This window comes from Martes martes (genome assembly GCF_963455335.1).
Source record: "Martes martes genome assembly, chromosome: 7".
Lineage (NCBI taxonomy): Eukaryota > Metazoa > Chordata > Mammalia > Carnivora > Mustelidae > Martes > Martes martes.
This window is the reverse complement of record NC_137894.1, coordinates 53,456,093-53,473,635: the sequence shown is the minus strand read 5'-3', so window position 1 is coordinate 53,473,635 and position 17,543 is coordinate 53,456,093. Positions and strand designations below refer to the sequence as shown.

At 42.4% G+C, this 17,543-nt stretch overlaps 1 protein-coding gene across 2 annotated transcripts in view; it reads left to right on the top strand.

Annotated features, from left to right (window-relative positions):
* Positions 1-17,543, top strand: part of RYR3 (ryanodine receptor 3) — a gene marked incomplete at its 5' end in the record, with an annotated part of 503,048 nt that overhangs the window by 252,580 nt on the left and 232,925 nt on the right. For both annotated transcript variants that reach the window (XM_080809903.1, XM_080809904.1), the window contains 4 exons: positions 8,698-8,866; positions 10,284-10,419; positions 12,698-12,793; positions 14,590-14,708. In XM_080809903.1, coding sequence (XP_080666029.1) covers positions 8,698-8,866; positions 10,284-10,419; positions 12,698-12,793; positions 14,590-14,708 — 520 coding nt within the window. The remainder of the gene's footprint in view (positions 1-8,697; positions 8,867-10,283; positions 10,420-12,697; positions 12,794-14,589; positions 14,709-17,543) is intronic.

Here is a 17,543-nt window from a genome sequence, read left to right as displayed (position 1 = left end):
TTATGACCTTGAATTAGGCAATGGTTTATTCAATATGATACCAGAAACAGAAGCAACAAAAGAATGTATATAAACTGGACTTGATCAAATTAAAAAGTTTTTTGCTGCAAAGGGCACCATCAAGAAAGTGAAAAAACAACCTAGGTGATGGGAAAGAATATTTCAAATCATGTATCTGACAAGAGACTTGTATCTAGAATAAAGAACTCTTACAGCTCAACCTTAAAAAGACAAATGGACCAATTTACAAAATGGGCAAAGATCTGAATAGACATTTCTCCAAAGAAAATACGCAAATGGCCAATAAGCATATGAAAAGACAGTCAATGCCATTAGCCATGAGGAAAAATGCAAATCAAAACCACAGTGAGAAAACTTTACTCCCACAGGGATGGCTATAATTAAAGAGACTTAATAAGAAACATGAGACAGGATGTGGAGAAGTTGGAACCTTCATATACTGTTGGTGGGAATGTAAAATGTTGGCAGCCATATTGGAATACCATCTGGAAATTCCTCAAAAAGTTAAACATATGACCGAACTGTTTCACTCCTAGGTTATATACCTAAGAGATATGAAATATGTCTACTCAAAAACCGGTACACAGATGTTCCAAACAGCATTATTCATAATAGCCAAAAAGTGATAACAACCCAAATGACCAATGATGGATGGATAAACAAAATGTGCCGTTTTCGCACAATGGACTATTACTTATCCGTAAAAAAGAATGAAGTACTGATACAGGCTGTTCATGGTAGGATTCTACTTATATGAAATATCCAGAATAGGCATTTCCATAGAGACAGAAAGTAGATCAGTGGTTGCCCAGAGGGGACAGGGGCAGTGACTGCTAATGGGTATGGGATTTGGACGGAAGCTGATGAAAAAGTTCTAAAATTTATTGAAGCAATGGTTGCCAAACTATAAATATACTAAAAACCATTAAACCACTGAATTGTACCCTTTAAATAGATGATTGTATAATATGTGAATTATATTTTAATAAAGCTATTACTTTAAAAAGTCAGTGGGAGTTACATACCTGACAGTGGGAAAATTATTTTTAAACAGCTTTATTGGGTTATAATTTACATATCATAAAATCTATCCTTTTAAGTGTGCAACTCAGTGAATTTTAATAACTTTACTGAGCTATGCAACTATCTCCATAATTTGCTTTTTAAGCATTTCTATCACCCCAAAAAGATCCCTTATGCCTATTGTAGTATGTATTATTTCCCGCCCCCAGCATTAGACAACCAGTCATCTAGCTTTGGTCTCTCTCGATTTAATACCTTTATAAGTTGATTTTTACATTATATTGTCTTTTGATCCTGGCCTTTTCCCTTAGTATTACATTTCTTGAGGTTCATCCCTATTGTACTACAATAGGGTTCTGTTGCTTTTTATTGCTGAAGAATGTTCCTTTGTATGTATATCTCATGTACATATACATATATAAGTGTGTGTGTGTATATATATATGTATGTATATATACACGCACACATATATACTTGATTGCGTGTGTGTGTGTGTGTGTGTGTGTACCCACGTGCATACATAGAGAGATCTAGAGAGAGACGGACGGGTATAGGTATACCTCACATTCTGTTTGTCAGTTGAAAATCAGTGGGTTTTTTCTGTTTTTGTTATCAGTACTGGTTCCATGGATATTTGTGTAAAAGTCTTTGGATATGTATTTTCATTTCTCTCGGGTAAATACAAGGAAGTGGAATTGCAAAGTCATATGTAATTTGTTTAACATTTATATGTATTTTTTAAAAAAAGGATTTTATTTGAGAGAGAGTGAGTGAGAGAAAAAGCATAAATTGGGGGAGGGGTAGAGGCAAAGGGAGAAGCAGACTCTCTGCTGAGTGGGGAGCCCAATGTGGGGCTCAGTCCTAGGACCCCAGGATCATGACCTGAGCCAAATGCAGACGCTTAACCAACTGAGCCACCCAGGTGCCCCTGCATGTTCATATTTTTATGATAATATATACAGAGCATAGCATTTACCATTTCAACCCGTTTTAAGTGTACCATTTGTGATATTAACCAAATTCAGATTTTTGTACAATCATCACCACTGTCCATCCCCAGAACTTCTACATCATTGCAAACAGAAATTTACACCCATTAAACAGTAGCTCTGCCTTCTTCTCCCCTCTCCACCAGGCCCTGGTAAACAGTATTCAACCTTTCTGTGAACTTCACTAATTTCACTAGAATCATACAAAATTTGTCTTTTTGTGCCTTGCTTATTTCACTTAACAAAGTCCACTGGATATTGGGGTATGTCTAATATTTTTAGGAAACTGGAAGCCCTCTTTCCAAAGCAAATGTGCCATTTTATGTTCCACTCAGATATACAAAGTTCCAATTTCTCCACAACCGTATTGTCTGTTTTTGATTGTAGACATTCTAGTGGCTTATGAAGTGGTATGCTGTTACGATTTTAATTTGCATTTCCAAAATGACTAATGATTTTGAATGTCTTTTCATGTACTTATTAGCTATTCATATATCTTCTTTAGGAAAATGTAATCAAGGCTTTGCCTGGTTTTTTTTTTTTTTTTTTGGTTGGGTGGTTTGTCTTCACACTGACATTTGATAATTCTTTGTTATCTTCTGGTTGCAAGTTTTCTGTTGCTTCTGATTTGAAGATATTTTCTCTCAGTCTGTGGCTTTTTTTCTCCTTTTCTTAATGATGTCTTTGAAGCACAAACATTTTAATATTGGCGAAGTCCAATTTAACATAACTTTTGTTTCTGGATTGTGCTTTTGAGTGTCCTAAGAGCTCTTGCCCAACCCGGAGTCACCAGGACTTCCTCCTGTGTTTCTTCTGAAAGTTTTGTAATTTAAGCTCTTACATTAGCTCTGTGATCCATGTTGAATCTGTTTTTGGATATGGCCTGAGGTAAGAATTGAAATTCTTTTTTTTTTTTTTTTTCTTTTAAAGTGGACCATTTTGACACCTCATTGTCCCTGCCTGATCCTTGGAAAGGCTCTTTCCTCCGTCACATTGCCTTGGCACCTTTGTCAAAAGCCAAGTGACCTTAAATTTAAGGGTATGTTTCTAGACCCTCAATTCTATTCCACTGGCTTATATATCTCTCAAAACAACACTGTCCTGATGAACATAGCTTTGTAGTAAGTATTGAAATCTTATAGAATCCTCTAGTTTTGTACTTTTTTTTTCAAAATTATTTTGACTTTCCTGGGTCCTTTGAATTCCCGTATAAATTTTAGGGCGAGTTTGTCAATTTTTGCTTGCCAAGACATTGATAGGAAATGCATTAAAACTTTAGATCAATTTGGTGGGAGAACTTTTATCTTAATTGTACTGATTCTTCTAATTCATGAATATAGAATGTCTCTCCCTTTATCTTTTCTTCTTGAAATCCTTTCAGCAAGATATTATAGTTTTCAGTGTTCAAGTCTTAGGTGTCTTCTATAAAATTTATCCCTAAGTATTTTTGATGCTACTACAGATGGGATTGTTCTCTTAATTTCTTTTCAAATTGTTCACTGCATACATAATATGGGAGGAATGGAAATTGAGGGGGTTTTTGTCTGTGTGTGTGTGTGTGTGTTTAATTTTTTATTTCTTTTCAGCGTAACAGTATTCATTGTTTTTGCACCACACCCAGTGCTCCATGCAGTCCATGCCCTCCTTAATACCCACCACCTGGTTTTTTAAATATTAGTCGTGCATCCTGTGACTTATTTGAAAAGTTTATTCTAGTGGATTTTTTTTTTTTTTTTGGTGTGCATTCTTTATCTACAAACAGGATCATGTCCTCTGATAATAAAGTTCTGTTTTTCTCCTTTACACTACGGATGCCCTTTCTTTCCTGCTCCTCGCCCCCCTTGATTGCATTGGTAGAACATCCATTACAATGTGAAATAAAAGTGGAAAAAACCGATATCCTTTTCTTATTCCTATCTTAGCAGGAAAACACTCAGTCTTTGTTTATTGAATATGATGTTAATTGTAGGTTTTTGTAGGTGCCTTTTATGGGGTTGAAGAAGTTCTCTTGAATTCCTTTGTTTGTTAAGAAGTTTCTTTTATCTTGAATGTGTTAGATTTTGGCAAATTCTTTCTCTTTGTCTATTTGGATGATCATATGGTTTTGCCCTTTATAAAGTAGTTACATTAGAAGGTGTTATGTTAACTGAGATTAGGGTGTTTAATCTCTCACTATTAGGCTGAATTGTCTGTTTCTCCCTCGGTTTTCTCAACTTTCGCTTTCATGTATTTTGGTGTCTGTTGTTGGGTGGTTGGTTATATGTTCATAACAGATATATCTCCCTGATAAATTGACTTTTTTATAATTAGAAAACATTTCCCTTTTTTTTCTCTATGAACATTTTTTATCTTAAAGTCTAATTTGTAGAGCCACTCCAGAGGTCTCACATACAGATCGTGGTTACTGTTGGCAAGGAATAAGTTCTTCACGCCTTTTACTTGCAACCTGTTTGTGTCTTTGAATCTATAAAGTGTGTCTTGTACAGAGCATACATTGAATCTTGTCTTCTAAATGTACTCTGACAGTCTCCTCCTTTTATTGGTGTGTGTAATCCATTTATAGATAATGTAATTATTTAAACTGTTGAATTTATGTCTGCCCTGTTACTATCTGATTTTTATATATCTCATGTTCTTTTTGTTTCTCTCTTCCTCCTTTATTGCCTTCTTTTGTGTTAAATATTTTCTAGTCTACCATTTTAATTCCTTTGCTGAGGCATTTGGGTTTTTTTGTTTGTTTGTTTTTTGTTTTTTTTTTTTTACTACTGTCTTGAGTTATATTCTTAGTGGTTGTTCTAGGCAACTTGGTAGGTTTTTAATTTGTAACACTCTACTCGAATTAATACTAAGTTAACACGTAAAACCAAGCAACTTTGCTCCAGCATTCCATTCTCCCCTTCCTCCTTGAAATAATAATGCTATGTATATTACATCCTCCTTTGGTATAAGCCCAGAAGTACAGTTTTACAATTATTTTCTTATCCATTCATTTTTAATTTTTTTATTATATTTTTAAAGATTTTATTTATTTGACAGAGAAAGACACAGCAAGAGAGGCAATACAAGCAGGGAGAATGGGAGAGAGAGAGGCAGGCGTCCTGCCGAGTGGGGAGCCCGATGCGGGGCTCGATCCCAGGATACTGGAATCACAACCTTAGCTGAAGGCAGACACTTAACCACTGAGCCACCCAGGCACCCCATCAGTTTGTTTTTTAAAAATATAAGAACAAAAGAGAAATGAACATATTTATATCATATTTTATATTTACCTACATAATTACCTTTACTAATGCTCTTTATTCCTACATATGGATTCTAGTTACAATCTGGTGTCATTTTCTTTCAACCTGAAGAACTTCCCTTAGTATTTCTTACAAGCTCAGCCTGGTTGCTTTGTATTTCTTACAGGTATTTGGTGATGGGCCTGCTTGCGGGTTAGATAACACATTCAGAGTTCACACAGTTTTAGGTCTATCCTGGATTTCGCTTTCTGCTTGCCCACAACCTCAGATTCAGCCAGAGATAAGTAGATAGCTGCATCCCTCTCCAGTTCTTCCTGAGTACGTGTGTGACCTTGCTCAGGGTCTGCCCCACCTTGTTAGAACTTCTTTGATCTGAAGCTAGAGGAGGGCCTGAGGACAGCCTCAGGCTGAAACACCATAGGTTCCTACATCTCTTACCAAGGCTCATTCTTTTTTTTAAATTTTTTTAAAGATTTTATTCATTTATTTGAGAAAGAGAGGGCACAAGCAGGGGAGCAGCAGGCAGAGAGTGAAGGAGAAGCAGGTTCCCCACTGAGCTGAAAGCCTAATGTGAGGCTCTATACCAGGACCCTGGGGTCATGACTGGAGATGAAGGTAGAAGCTTAACCAACTGAGCCATCCAGGTGCCTCATTATTTAAAACAAACAAACAAACAAAAACACACCAAAAAACTCAATTTGTTGTATGCCTTTGGTCAATTTCTAGAGTCCTTAAAAAAAAATTGTTTGGGATGATTTTGCCCCATTTTATCATTTTTGTGAGGGAGAGGATTTCCTGAGTTCCTCAGTCAGCTGATCTGGATGTTCCCCTGTCAGTTGGGGAAATTCTTGGTTCTCTGAGCCACAGGATGTTTTAGAAGAAAGGAGGACTGCTGAAAAATAAACCTGTGCAGCAGGGATGGGGGCTGCAAAAGCCATAGTACTTGAATTTTGCAAGAGCTGGGAAGTGAAAGACTAAAAAAAAAATGGTAAGGAGATTCTCCCCTCCTATCTTTTTTGAGAAACTGACAGAACATTCTGTGTACAATGGAAACCAGAAGGAGGGGGGTGGCCTTCTGAGAAAGCAAATTAAAGTTAAATGAATAGGGAAGGAAGAAGAAAGAACAATGAGGAAGAAAGGTTAAAGTTTGCTTGTGCTGTCTCATCGTCCTCTGGGCAGTTGCTGGGAGCTGTCCAGTAGGACACATGAACGATGTGAAAGGGGAGGGAGTCTCAGAAATCCTGCTGACGAGTAGATACTATCCAGCTGTCCTGAGTTTAACCTTAGGATGGAAACATTACATAAATAATTGTGTTATGGTAATAGTATGGTAAATATTCAGAATCCCCTGAGATCTTACTTGAATTAAACAATAGAAGTCCTTGCAAAGATCTGGGAACATAGTGGGGCAGTGGCTGAGTCAGCGAGCAGAAGAAAAAAAAAAGGCTGGGATGACCAAGGTACCATTGTAGTTCGTTCTGAATCGAGACACCATCTTGTCCTTATCCTGGGTACATCTTGGTCTCCCCCAAGGTTCTGGAGTAGAAGGTGATCACCATGAAGCCATTCACAGGTCATGTCTGTTTCCCCACTGTCCCTAGTGCCAGGCCTGGGGGTGGGATGTGTTCTGTTTTGAGGGAAGGAGGGATCTGCCTTTAGTCCAGTGGAATACTATCATATTGATGGGTTTCGAAGGGACAAGATGAAGCAATCTAGCAATAAGAACCCACAGAACAAAATTAGACCCAGGAGGACCCTGGCAATAATAAAGGTTGTACCTTTCCTATTTTCTAGGTGGAAAACCAAGCACAGGAGGCTTAGAGACACTCCAAATATCATAGGTTCATGGCAATGACTATAATTTGGGTTTTCTGGCCCTCTGTGTAGTTCTCTCTTCAAACTACAAAAATGCTAAAAATGTCTTTTATGTTTTCATCATATATACACACACACACACACACACACACACATACATACATACATACCCAAAGCAACACTCTTTACTTAACTCATGTCATTGTTTCTAATAAACTCAAAATTTTTTAAAAAAGGAGGGCAGGGGTTGGGAGAATCTGCATCTGGGCCAAACATACTGGAGATACTGTATTCATTTTTTCCTTGAATCTAGAATTGGGAAGTCATTCCTGACTGGGTTTTGTGTTCCCAAACCTTCACTTCATGTCCTCACAGCATTCTCTTTCCCACTCTCTATATCCTGTAGTATCTCGGATAGTCATAAGTGAGCATTTCCGTAGCTCTTCCCGTGGACCAGCGCCCACCCTGGTGAGAAGGCCCTCCGTGTCTGTAGTCCACTGGGGTTCTGTCCTCATCTCATGCACTTGGCCATTTGTATACAAAACTGGAATTGTCGCTTCATAATCTGAGTGTTCTTTGGGCTTCTTAAGCCTTTGCTTTAGGCCTGGTAAGTCTTTTCTTAGCATGTGTCCACACTGATAGGTAACCAAATATCCTGTCAATGCTGAGGAGAACTCCTTAGAAATTGACCCAAGGAAAAGTCCTGAGGTGATTTATACACTCAACCAGTTCCCAGTCCCCTGGGGCAGTGAGGCAGTTTCACAGGGGATGGGTCCATTTTCCCCTTCCTCCTCATAGCCTTTGCTCTCCAGAAGGCTCACCAATGTACCCATCAAGCAGATGGGAAATGGCTTCTTTTTCCCATCTGTGGAGATTTGTGGTCTCTCTGTATTAACAGGATTTAATTACAAGTCTTTTTTAAAAACTCTGACCAAGTTGGACAGAAACAGACATTCAGGACAAGAGGGCCACAACAGAGAGAGCAAGAGAGGTGGTGGGAGAGGGAACACTGAGGAGGGGACATGAAGACAGAGAGGAAGGACGCGGAGAGATGGGGTCGATTGCTGAGAAAGAGCAGGGAGGCCACACAGAGGAATCAGGAGGAGACCGCACAAAGGGGGAAGCAGGAGCTGGTGTGTACATGCACACACACAAATCCTTGATGAAAAAAACCCATGCGGAGACATGAGAACCATGAAGAGAGAAAGAGACAGAAGGGGAGAGAGAAGGCAAAAACACAGATGGAGTTGATAGAAACCCTTCCAACCTAATGTTTAACCTCTTCCAAGAGGAATCTGGGATCGTTTGAAAGAACTGAGTTAGTAAGTTATTTTTTAAAGTGTTCTTATGCAGAAAATGAGAAAGCGTGGCAGAAGGCATGGGTCATTTCCCTTTGTTGACATAAGGTCTTTAAAATCGAGTCAGATGTTTTCTTCTGTGGCTCTTTTGGTTGGCAGACGTGGATGTGTGGTAATCACTCGGTGACTGCTGTGGGAAGCAGGGCCTGGTGCCCACTGTGGGGCAATTAAGAACCAGGACCCAGCGGACGTGCGTCAGGGTCCCCACCCAAGGCCCAGACCTGAGCTGCGTCCATCTTGTGTTTTTAGCGGGAACAACCGTGCAGCGGTCCCTGTCACCCTGCCGATCCAAGAGGTCCTGCAAACCTTGCAGGACTTGATTGCCTACTTTCAGCCCCCGGAGGAGGAGATGCAGCACGAGGACAAACAGAACAAACTCCGCTCACTCAAGAACAGACAGAATCTTTTCAAGGAGGAAGTAAGTCCAAAAAATTAAAAGTTGAGATTCTCTTTGTGAGAGAATAAATACATAGATTCCTAGAGCTAGCCTATCCTTATGATGGCAGTTTAGCTTTGTCTCTGTGCATGCGGGTATGCACGGGTTATGGAAGAACAAGAGAGAGAGGGACGCCAGAAAGGAAAGGATGCATTGGCAGCCGACCTTCCCAGTCCGCCACCCGTGGTGACGCTCCCAGTACACATTGTAACCATGGATCTTGGCACACTCCCACTGAAGCTGGAAGACTCCAAGTCTTCAGAACTTCAGTGCCGCAGTGCACGTGCATATCCCAGTCTGTGCTTAGTCAGTCTCCGCTGTTAAAGCATGGCATTGGCCGTGATTCCCAAATTTTAGAAGCTGTCATAATTACCTAGGAAACCTGTTTGAAAAAATACAAATGTCCAGGTTCTACCATGTCTGCAATGACCGGGCACCTCAACTTGAAAGATAACAAGTAAATCCAGGTCTTACTAAGAACCCAAGTGTCTGGATCACGAGGGAGGAGACCTGGATGCAAGGAAAAACTAACTCGGGACCCAGGAGGCTCTGGCTCAAGTTCTCGCTCCATCCTAGGCTTCATCCCTGGCGAGGTGTGACCTTGGAAAAGTCACAGGCCTTCTTTGAACTTGAACTGATAATTCGACAGTAACAGGCCATGGTCCTACTCCTGCAGCCCCTCTGTTCCTGGGGACAGGGCTTGTTCCTTGGGTGTTTCCAAAGTTAGGGGCCTATAGACCCGTCCGTGCTCAGTCTCCTGATCCAAGCAGACTGGCTCTGGGGAGATGATGCCCGAAAGGCTACTGAGACTCTCTCTCTCTCTCTCTTTAAAAACAACCAGGCACAGATGTTTTCACTGGGCAGCATCATATTGTCATTTAGAAGAGAAGCAGTTAAAATCCACTTTTGGTTTTATTGTCTCTAAATCCTACCCTTTTGACAGGGGAGAGGGAGGAAGCAAGCGTGGTTGTCTTGTGCATCTGAATGGAATTTCTTGAGATTTAACAGGAAAATAGGAACTGTATCGAGGGCTGTTGCTGGGGGAGTCAGAGTCATTTCACGCCAGGCCCAGAGCAAGCTTTTGGGAGCCTCATTCATGCTCCCACTTTCGATATGTCCTTAGATGGAATTAAACACACGGGGGCAAACCTGTCATGAGGAAACTGCTGATTCCCACCTCCCCCCAACCCCCCCCCATATGGATCCTATTTCATGTCTCTGAGGCATAAGAATGTATATTTTGTTTTTAGGAAGAAAACAAAATCCAAACTGGCATGTGATGGTCTGTGTGCACATTAGCGTCATCAGCTATAAAACGTGAATGACCCGGGAGGGAAAAGAACAGAATCCTGCTTTCTTAATCGGGAGCTTTCATCTTTTCTCCACCTGTCCTTCACAGGGAATGTTGGCCCTTGTGTTAAACTGCATTGACCGCTTAAATATCTACAACAGTGTGGCACACTTTGCGGGGATCGCAAGGGAGGAGAGTGGCATGGCTTGGAAGGAAATCCTGAACCTCCTCTACAAACTGCTCGGTAAGCCTATGCAGCCTCTCTCTGGGAAGATTTCCAAGGGGGCGTCTCTACATGGCCAATGGTCATCTAGCCTCATTCTTGGAAGCTTTTTCTTTTTTTTTAAGATTTTGTTTATTTATTTGAGAGAGAGAGAACATGATCAGGGTGAGGGGCAGAGGGAGAAGCAGACTCCCCACTGAGCAAGGAGTCCCATGCAGGGCTTGATCCCAGGACCCAGGGATCACAACCTGAGCCAAAGACAGACGCTTAACCAGCTGAGCCACCCAGGCTCCACTTAGAAGCCTTTTCTAACCATTTGATTCTCACCCAGCCGTTCACTCTGTTAGCCGGCAGCTTATTGTATTTTCCACACGTAGAGCAAGAAGTCAGCAGCAAGTGAAAGGCAGGTGGAGATCAGTCTTGCCAAAACCACCCATAACACCCTTGACAGTCACTTTGTCTCTCTGCACCTCAGTCCCTCCTCTTTAAAATGAGGGAACAAGACTCAGACGTGTTTGCAGTGCCCTCCACATTTAGACTTGGACACCTGCACGTTAAGGACGGTTCCTCTTCTCAGCTCTCTGACCTCTCATTGGCTGCTTGTCGGGCAGTCCTGATTCCCGCTGCTTTGGCCTGTTCATTATCTCCTTTTGTTGGGGGAGTAAAGGTGGAGAGTGAAGAAGTTCCAGCACCCAGCCTTTCTTCTCACAGCATGGAGTGGGGGTGATGTCCCGGGGCCTGCGGTCACCAGCACCCCCACACGGGCCCAGACCACCACACTGGGGGAGGGAAGCGGTGGAAGACAGTGTGGGCTTGTGTGAGAAGGCCCACTGGTAGTTGCCCGGATGAGACAATGAGACAGCGTTTGGGGCTTTTGCTCTGAAGTATGTCTCCCATCAGAGGAAGTCCACAGAAAGGTGAGTGGGCCAGAGGGGAGCCAAAGACGTCAGTTTGGGTACATTCTCAGTGTCAAGGGTCAGACTGATTGGACCACCGCTGTTCTGCGGGACCTTGTAAAATCCCTTCCAATTATAATACTTTGTAACGGTATGGCTCTAACTCAGCAGTAATTTTTACAACAGGAGTAGTTAATAGTTACTGAGCTTTTTGAGCCAAGCAGTGGAATATCTCTTTTTGATCTGAGAAACAACACTTTGAGGTGTAGGTATTATTACCCGTTTAGTCATGAATCAGAAGAAACTGATGCTCAGAAATGTCATAACTTCCCTAAGGCCATACATGTCGTAAATTCTAAAACTGTGGTGTGAGGCCAACTGAGCCCCCAGCACCCTGTGCTTAACCCCTTTGTTGCAGCTGGCCTGGAAATCCAACTGAATTCTGCCGTCCTTTAACTGTGGAGATACAAAGCAGAGGTCCGGAGGAAGACCTTTCCTTATCCAAATATCTTTCAAGCATCTGTAAAACCCATCTTTGAAAACCAAAAGCATAAAGAGCAAGCGTATGGGCCCAGTTTATGTGGATTTGTGGCAGAGGCCAGGTCTATGGAGGGCTGTTAGCCGGGTCTAGCTTGGTAAAAATCTACTGGCAACATATTCTCTCCCTCCCTTAGCAATATCATCTACCAGTAGTTCTCAAACATGAGCAGACATCAGAATCAACTGGTGAGTTTGTTAAGACACCGATGCTGGGTCCCCTCCCCAGAGTTTCAGATTCAGTAAATCTGGGATAAGGCCAGAGAATTTGCATTTCCAACAATTTCTCAGGTGACACATTCCAGTCCTGGGACCACACTTTGGGAATCATTGTAATATGCTGATATGACTTAGATATTTTAGAGTTTCATGTTTCCTTATTATTCACCTATTAGTTTAACCAAACTTCCCAGCTGTTTTCACTGGGATGCCTCCCTTAGCATGGAAAATTGCAAATCTCTAGCTAGGGTTAAGAAAACACTGCAAAGAATGGAGTTCTTAAACCAGTAACCAAGCAGATATTTTTCTTGCTTGTTGCTATCCGAAGTAATTTTATGAATTTGTGTGTTCATTGTCTCTTTCACCTTCTTCATAAAGGCAGGGGATTTGCTGTTGTGTTCCTACTGCTCTGTTCCCAGCAAGTAGACAGGTGTTCAGTGCATAAATTCTCTGGAATATTTGAGTGAATGGTAGATTTTTACTCTTCCAAATATAGGAATAATTGTATCCAAGGGGTTGGAAGGGGAAGATTGTTACACTCAGTTCCTTTTAGTTGCTAAGCAGTTAAGTATTTGACAGCTTCCCAAATTCTTATGCTCATCCTCGTGTCCTTTAACCTACATGCTCAAACATTTCCTTCTTTGCAGCTGCTCTCATTCGTGGAAACAGAAACAATTGCGCTCAATTCTCTAATAACCTCGATTGGCTAATCAGCAAATTGGACAGACTAGAATCTTCCTCAGGTAAGAATTGACAAGAAACAACTGCAGAAGGTGGGGTTTTACCCCCTTTGCATAAATAAAAAAAGAAAAGAAAAAGTAAAAAGAGTTGAATCCTTAAATAATTCTTTCTTCCACTGAGTTAACAACAATCTGCAAATAATTACTCCCAACAAAAAGAAAGTCCTAAATCTTCCTGGCATCACTCTGGCTTTATTTAACAACAGTAAGCTAGACTTCAGTGATTTCCTTTTCTGTTTCATTTTTTACTTTGTGTGTTCATCTCCACCCCCTGGATCTTTTGATCGCCACCACCCCTCCCCATCTCCCACTCAGTTTCCTGGTCTCTTCCCTTGCTGCCTGCACTCTTGTTGTCTGGGTTTCTAAATCCTCTCTGGACGTGCTTCTCCTGACTGTTTGGTCAGAAGCAGACTGAACAATGACCATGGGAGAGGAGGAAATGATTGTCCCCCTTTCCCCCTGCTGCCAACCTCGATCACCCTTGACGCCCTATCTACAACCCTTCTTGATGACTCACAGAGAATCTGAGCCAGAGAGAGTTTATCATGGTTAAGTGGCTGCGGTGAGGCTCAGCAGTGGTCTTCCTCAGAGATGAGTGGACATGACAGATGTGGGCCCCTCTCTGGGATACTGAGAGGTTTGATGCTTTTTTCATTGTCTAGAGATGGCTGGAGCTTGAACAGACAAACCAAAGGAAAGCTCTCTTAAGGACTATCCATCAACCTACACCTGTGTCTTCCCAAGCCTCCGTCTTCTTCAGTGCTTCCTCCATGGGCCAGATTACATTTCATAGTAATTTATAAACGCCTCGAGAAACACAGACCAAGGGGAATTTTCTCAGTAAAACCAATAAGGACAAAGGCCAACCACTTCCCTTGTATTTCCATCATGGTGCTTTGCCCTTGTATGTGCCAGGCTCTGGGGGCACCAGCTAGCTTTTCTTCAGTTTTTGCTTAATACCAAAAACCACACAGCATCCCGAGAAAAGGGGCAAAGACAAGTAGTCTTTGTTTACTGCGTTTATAGTTTGCTTGATACAGCAGTGCATCACAAAATGAAAATAATTTCTGGGGTGGTTCTCAGAAAAATTCTCATTCAAGGAAAACTCCAGATACTTTCCAAATTACTTGAAGGATCTTGAGAATCTGTTGTCAACTGGACACTTGTTTTTTTAGATAGGTTTAAACTTAGGTGTTGCTTGGCTTGACCAAATTAAGAATTCCATTTTTATAGCCACTTCTCTATAATTTTTTCCTTTTTTAAATTGAAGTATGGCTGACGTAGTGTCATATCAGTTTCAGGTGTAGGACGTAGTCAGCAATTCCACGCTGTACTCCGGGCTCCTCAGGATGCGCTCTTCACCCTGTCTCCCCCATCCCCCACCCACCTTCCCTTTGGTAACCGCCAGTTCTTCATAGTCGAGTCTCTTTTTTCTTTGTTTTAGTTCTTAAGTTCCACGTGGGAGTGAAGTCATCTGGTATTTGTTTTTCTCTGACTTACTTCACTTGCTGCTTCTCTGCATTCTGACATAGAAGGATGCATATCTTTGTCCAGGACGAAGGGAGGTACAGCCAGTGCTAAACAAAACTCCCCTCTAAATAACAGACAAGGTAGGCCGCCGAGGCTCCTGAAATCTACCAGACACGGCCACAGTCTTTCTTCTGGCTGGAGATATTTAATAGAGTCAAGGAACAGATAATATCCTGTCCCCTCAGGATGGTCTTTTCTCATTATTTAGGTTTCTAGATGATGGTCATTTCATGTCTAGGTGATTTTTTTTGTGTGTGACATTCATGCAGGTATCCTGGAAGTTTTGCACTGCATCTTGATTGAAAGCCCAGAAGCCTTAAATCTGATAGCCGAGGGCCACATCAAGTCCATCATCTCCCTGTTGGATAAGCATGGGCGGAATCACAAGGTGGGTGTCAGAAAGAACCCAAACAATGATGGACTTGACCTGACTTTTCCCTCCCCAGTGCTTCATAAGCAGTATGTATTACTGAAAGCATGTGGAGGAATCTCTTTCTTGGCTTTGATTTGGGGGTGGGGGTAGGGGAGAAGAGTTGACCTTGGGAAACTGAGGCTCCAAAAGACCCCTCCTTGCCTAGGAGCACACTCCAAGCCAGACAGTCACACTGGATCTTGCATGTTCTCTCTGTGTTTCTGCTTTCCATGCCCGGCTCGCTGTCTTCGGCCCTGAGCTCACAGCCGATGAGGGGGAGGCACTGAGCTGGGAGGGTCTGGGCAAGGTCAGCTGCAGGACTGGCTCCCACCCTCAGCCCAGGAACTCAGTACTGGAACAGCTAATACCAAGCTGTATAAAGAAGATACACAAAAATCAGATAAGACTAGTATAGGACGTCTTGGCAACTGGCTTGTTCGTAAATGAAATCAGATTTACCCTGAGTCAAACCGTGTGATGTAAATGAATCTACATGAGCAGGCAAGAGAACTGAAGCTGCCAGCCCTTCCCTTTGATACGAAACAGCTGTGTGCTTTGGGGCCTCAGTGATACCCTCTGTGCAATGGAGAGAATGCCACTTCATTTACTAAGGTGGAAAGCTCTATCAATTTTTTGAGATGCCTTAAAATTCTACCTCTTTAGTTTTATGGAATTATATGTCTAAGACAGAACAATCTGCACAGAAGGTCTATTAAAATGTGTTTTTTCTTGGGCTTTCAATATCTACCCTGTAGCCGGGTGGGGGGGGGGGTTACTGCTCTGACTAATGAGTGAGCTGGGGGGTCCTCGGGCTGGGGGGGAGTATTTCAAGAGCCAGTGACATGAGGGGCAGCAGCTGTGCTCCTACACAGTGGAGAAAACTCAGCTTGGTTGCTGGGCCTCCTCACCTGGGGGCACTGCTCATGTGAGACACATCTCAGGGGGGTCTGGGAGAGCGAGCCTCTGCAGCTTCACCGAGGTGTGTCTCCCTTAGGAAGCAAGAAAGCCGTGGTCCTTAGTATCGGTGAAATTGCTTGGCAAAGAAGAGAAAGAAAAATGTGGTGCCTGTAATTGCTTTCCTGAATGTGGTAAATCAAAGGCAGGCATGAGGCTCCAGCATTAGACCCACATCTGTTCCCTCCTGTCTGCAAAGCATAATAAGAGTAATTGATAAGCACCCAAGTAACACACGGTCCGAGCCATGAGGTACATGCAGATGTCAGGGGGAGCCCACTGATGGGAGAAAAGCTGCTCTCTCATTTCATTGCTCCTGGGTCTTCTTTATGATCATACCACATAATGGGCTTAGTGAATAACCAGCTTTGTTATGGCTTCTGTGAGCCAGACGCCACAAAACATGTAATGGATGGCACTCGGTGACAAGTGGGTGACTATTCTGCCCATTCCGAAGTGGAGAAATGGGAGGCCAAGTGAGCCAAAGGACTTTGCTGCAAATCAATAACTGGTCTGATATGTGATCCCAGTGGACTAGCAGAGCAGCCCTTCATCTCCTAGAGCCAAGGCGCTGTTTGAGAAATTCCGGTGGTGTTGGGAAACGTCAGGCAGTATGTTCTAGGTACATAAAAGCCTCCTCAGAGATAGATCCCTTTTTTGTCTTTTGGTGGATTTTTGGATGAAGGTCAGCTTGCCATGAATTCAGACCTTCCCTTAGAAATGATTGGAGTGGATAAAATTTGTTTTCCAAGAGAAATCTGTCTCAGATCATCACCAGGGCTCCTTGTGTAGCTTTGTAAACAATGGAAAGGCCAGACTTCCGCTGTGACATTTTCTCTTTGCTTGGAAAATACCAAGGTGTAGTGTTTTGCTCTCCGGGTGGCTCCTTTTTCTCAAGTCCTGGGTTTTCACATGTGTCTGATCTCTTCACTTAGTTTTCCTTGAAGACAGGGACTGAGAATATAGAGAATTTTCAAACCACCAGGCACCTCCCAGCTCTTCCAATAACCGCAATAGTAATGATGACGATGATGATAGCGAACGTTGATTTTGCATTTGACAATTGCCAGGTACTGTCCTCCGTGTTCACAGGTGTTTTCCTTTGTCCTCAGGATGACCCCAGGAAGTAGCGTTCTTATTTCCACTTGACAGTGGCTAAAGCAGGGCTGGCACATGGGCCCTGAGATGTGAAGCCACCTGCCAGGGGGCCACCCAGCTAATTCATGACAGACTAGGACCAGACTTTGGGACTCCCACTCACAGTTTCACATTCTTCCCAGTGTTTCTCAAACTACATTTCTCTGAGCTTATTCTTTGGGGTCCACATGTTCTGCGGGAATATTTTTAATTTTGTGTTCTTATTTTTACAGCTCTCTAAATACAAAACCATGCAGGGAAGAATTTGTAAGTAGAAGGCATTTTTATACAAGCTAGCATTTCTGAGACTGGAATTTGAATGTCCCTGTGGGTCCATCCACGGTCTTCAGGGTCGTGACATTTTTCTTTTTTTATTAAAAAAAAAAAAAAAAAGATTGGACATCTCATGGGTTTGATGAACCCCTTTTTGTGCCACTCCAACTCCAACTGCAAGTTGAGAACAAAGAGCGTTTACAGTAGTGGCGTTAGTATGCTTCCTCACCTCTGAGATTTTTCACTTGTTGGCTCTTCTCCCTGCCACGGAAGATGTTGCCACTCATCTAAATCATGATCAAGCAAAGATCAGGAAGTTTGAAGAAAAGAACCCAATCTTTGGAGTGAAAAGGACAGGGAAGGGTGCACTGGGAACATGCCTTTCTCTCAGGGTCCTATGTCCCTCGACCTCTCCGTGATTTGGCTCTTGCACATTGCTCCCTATCT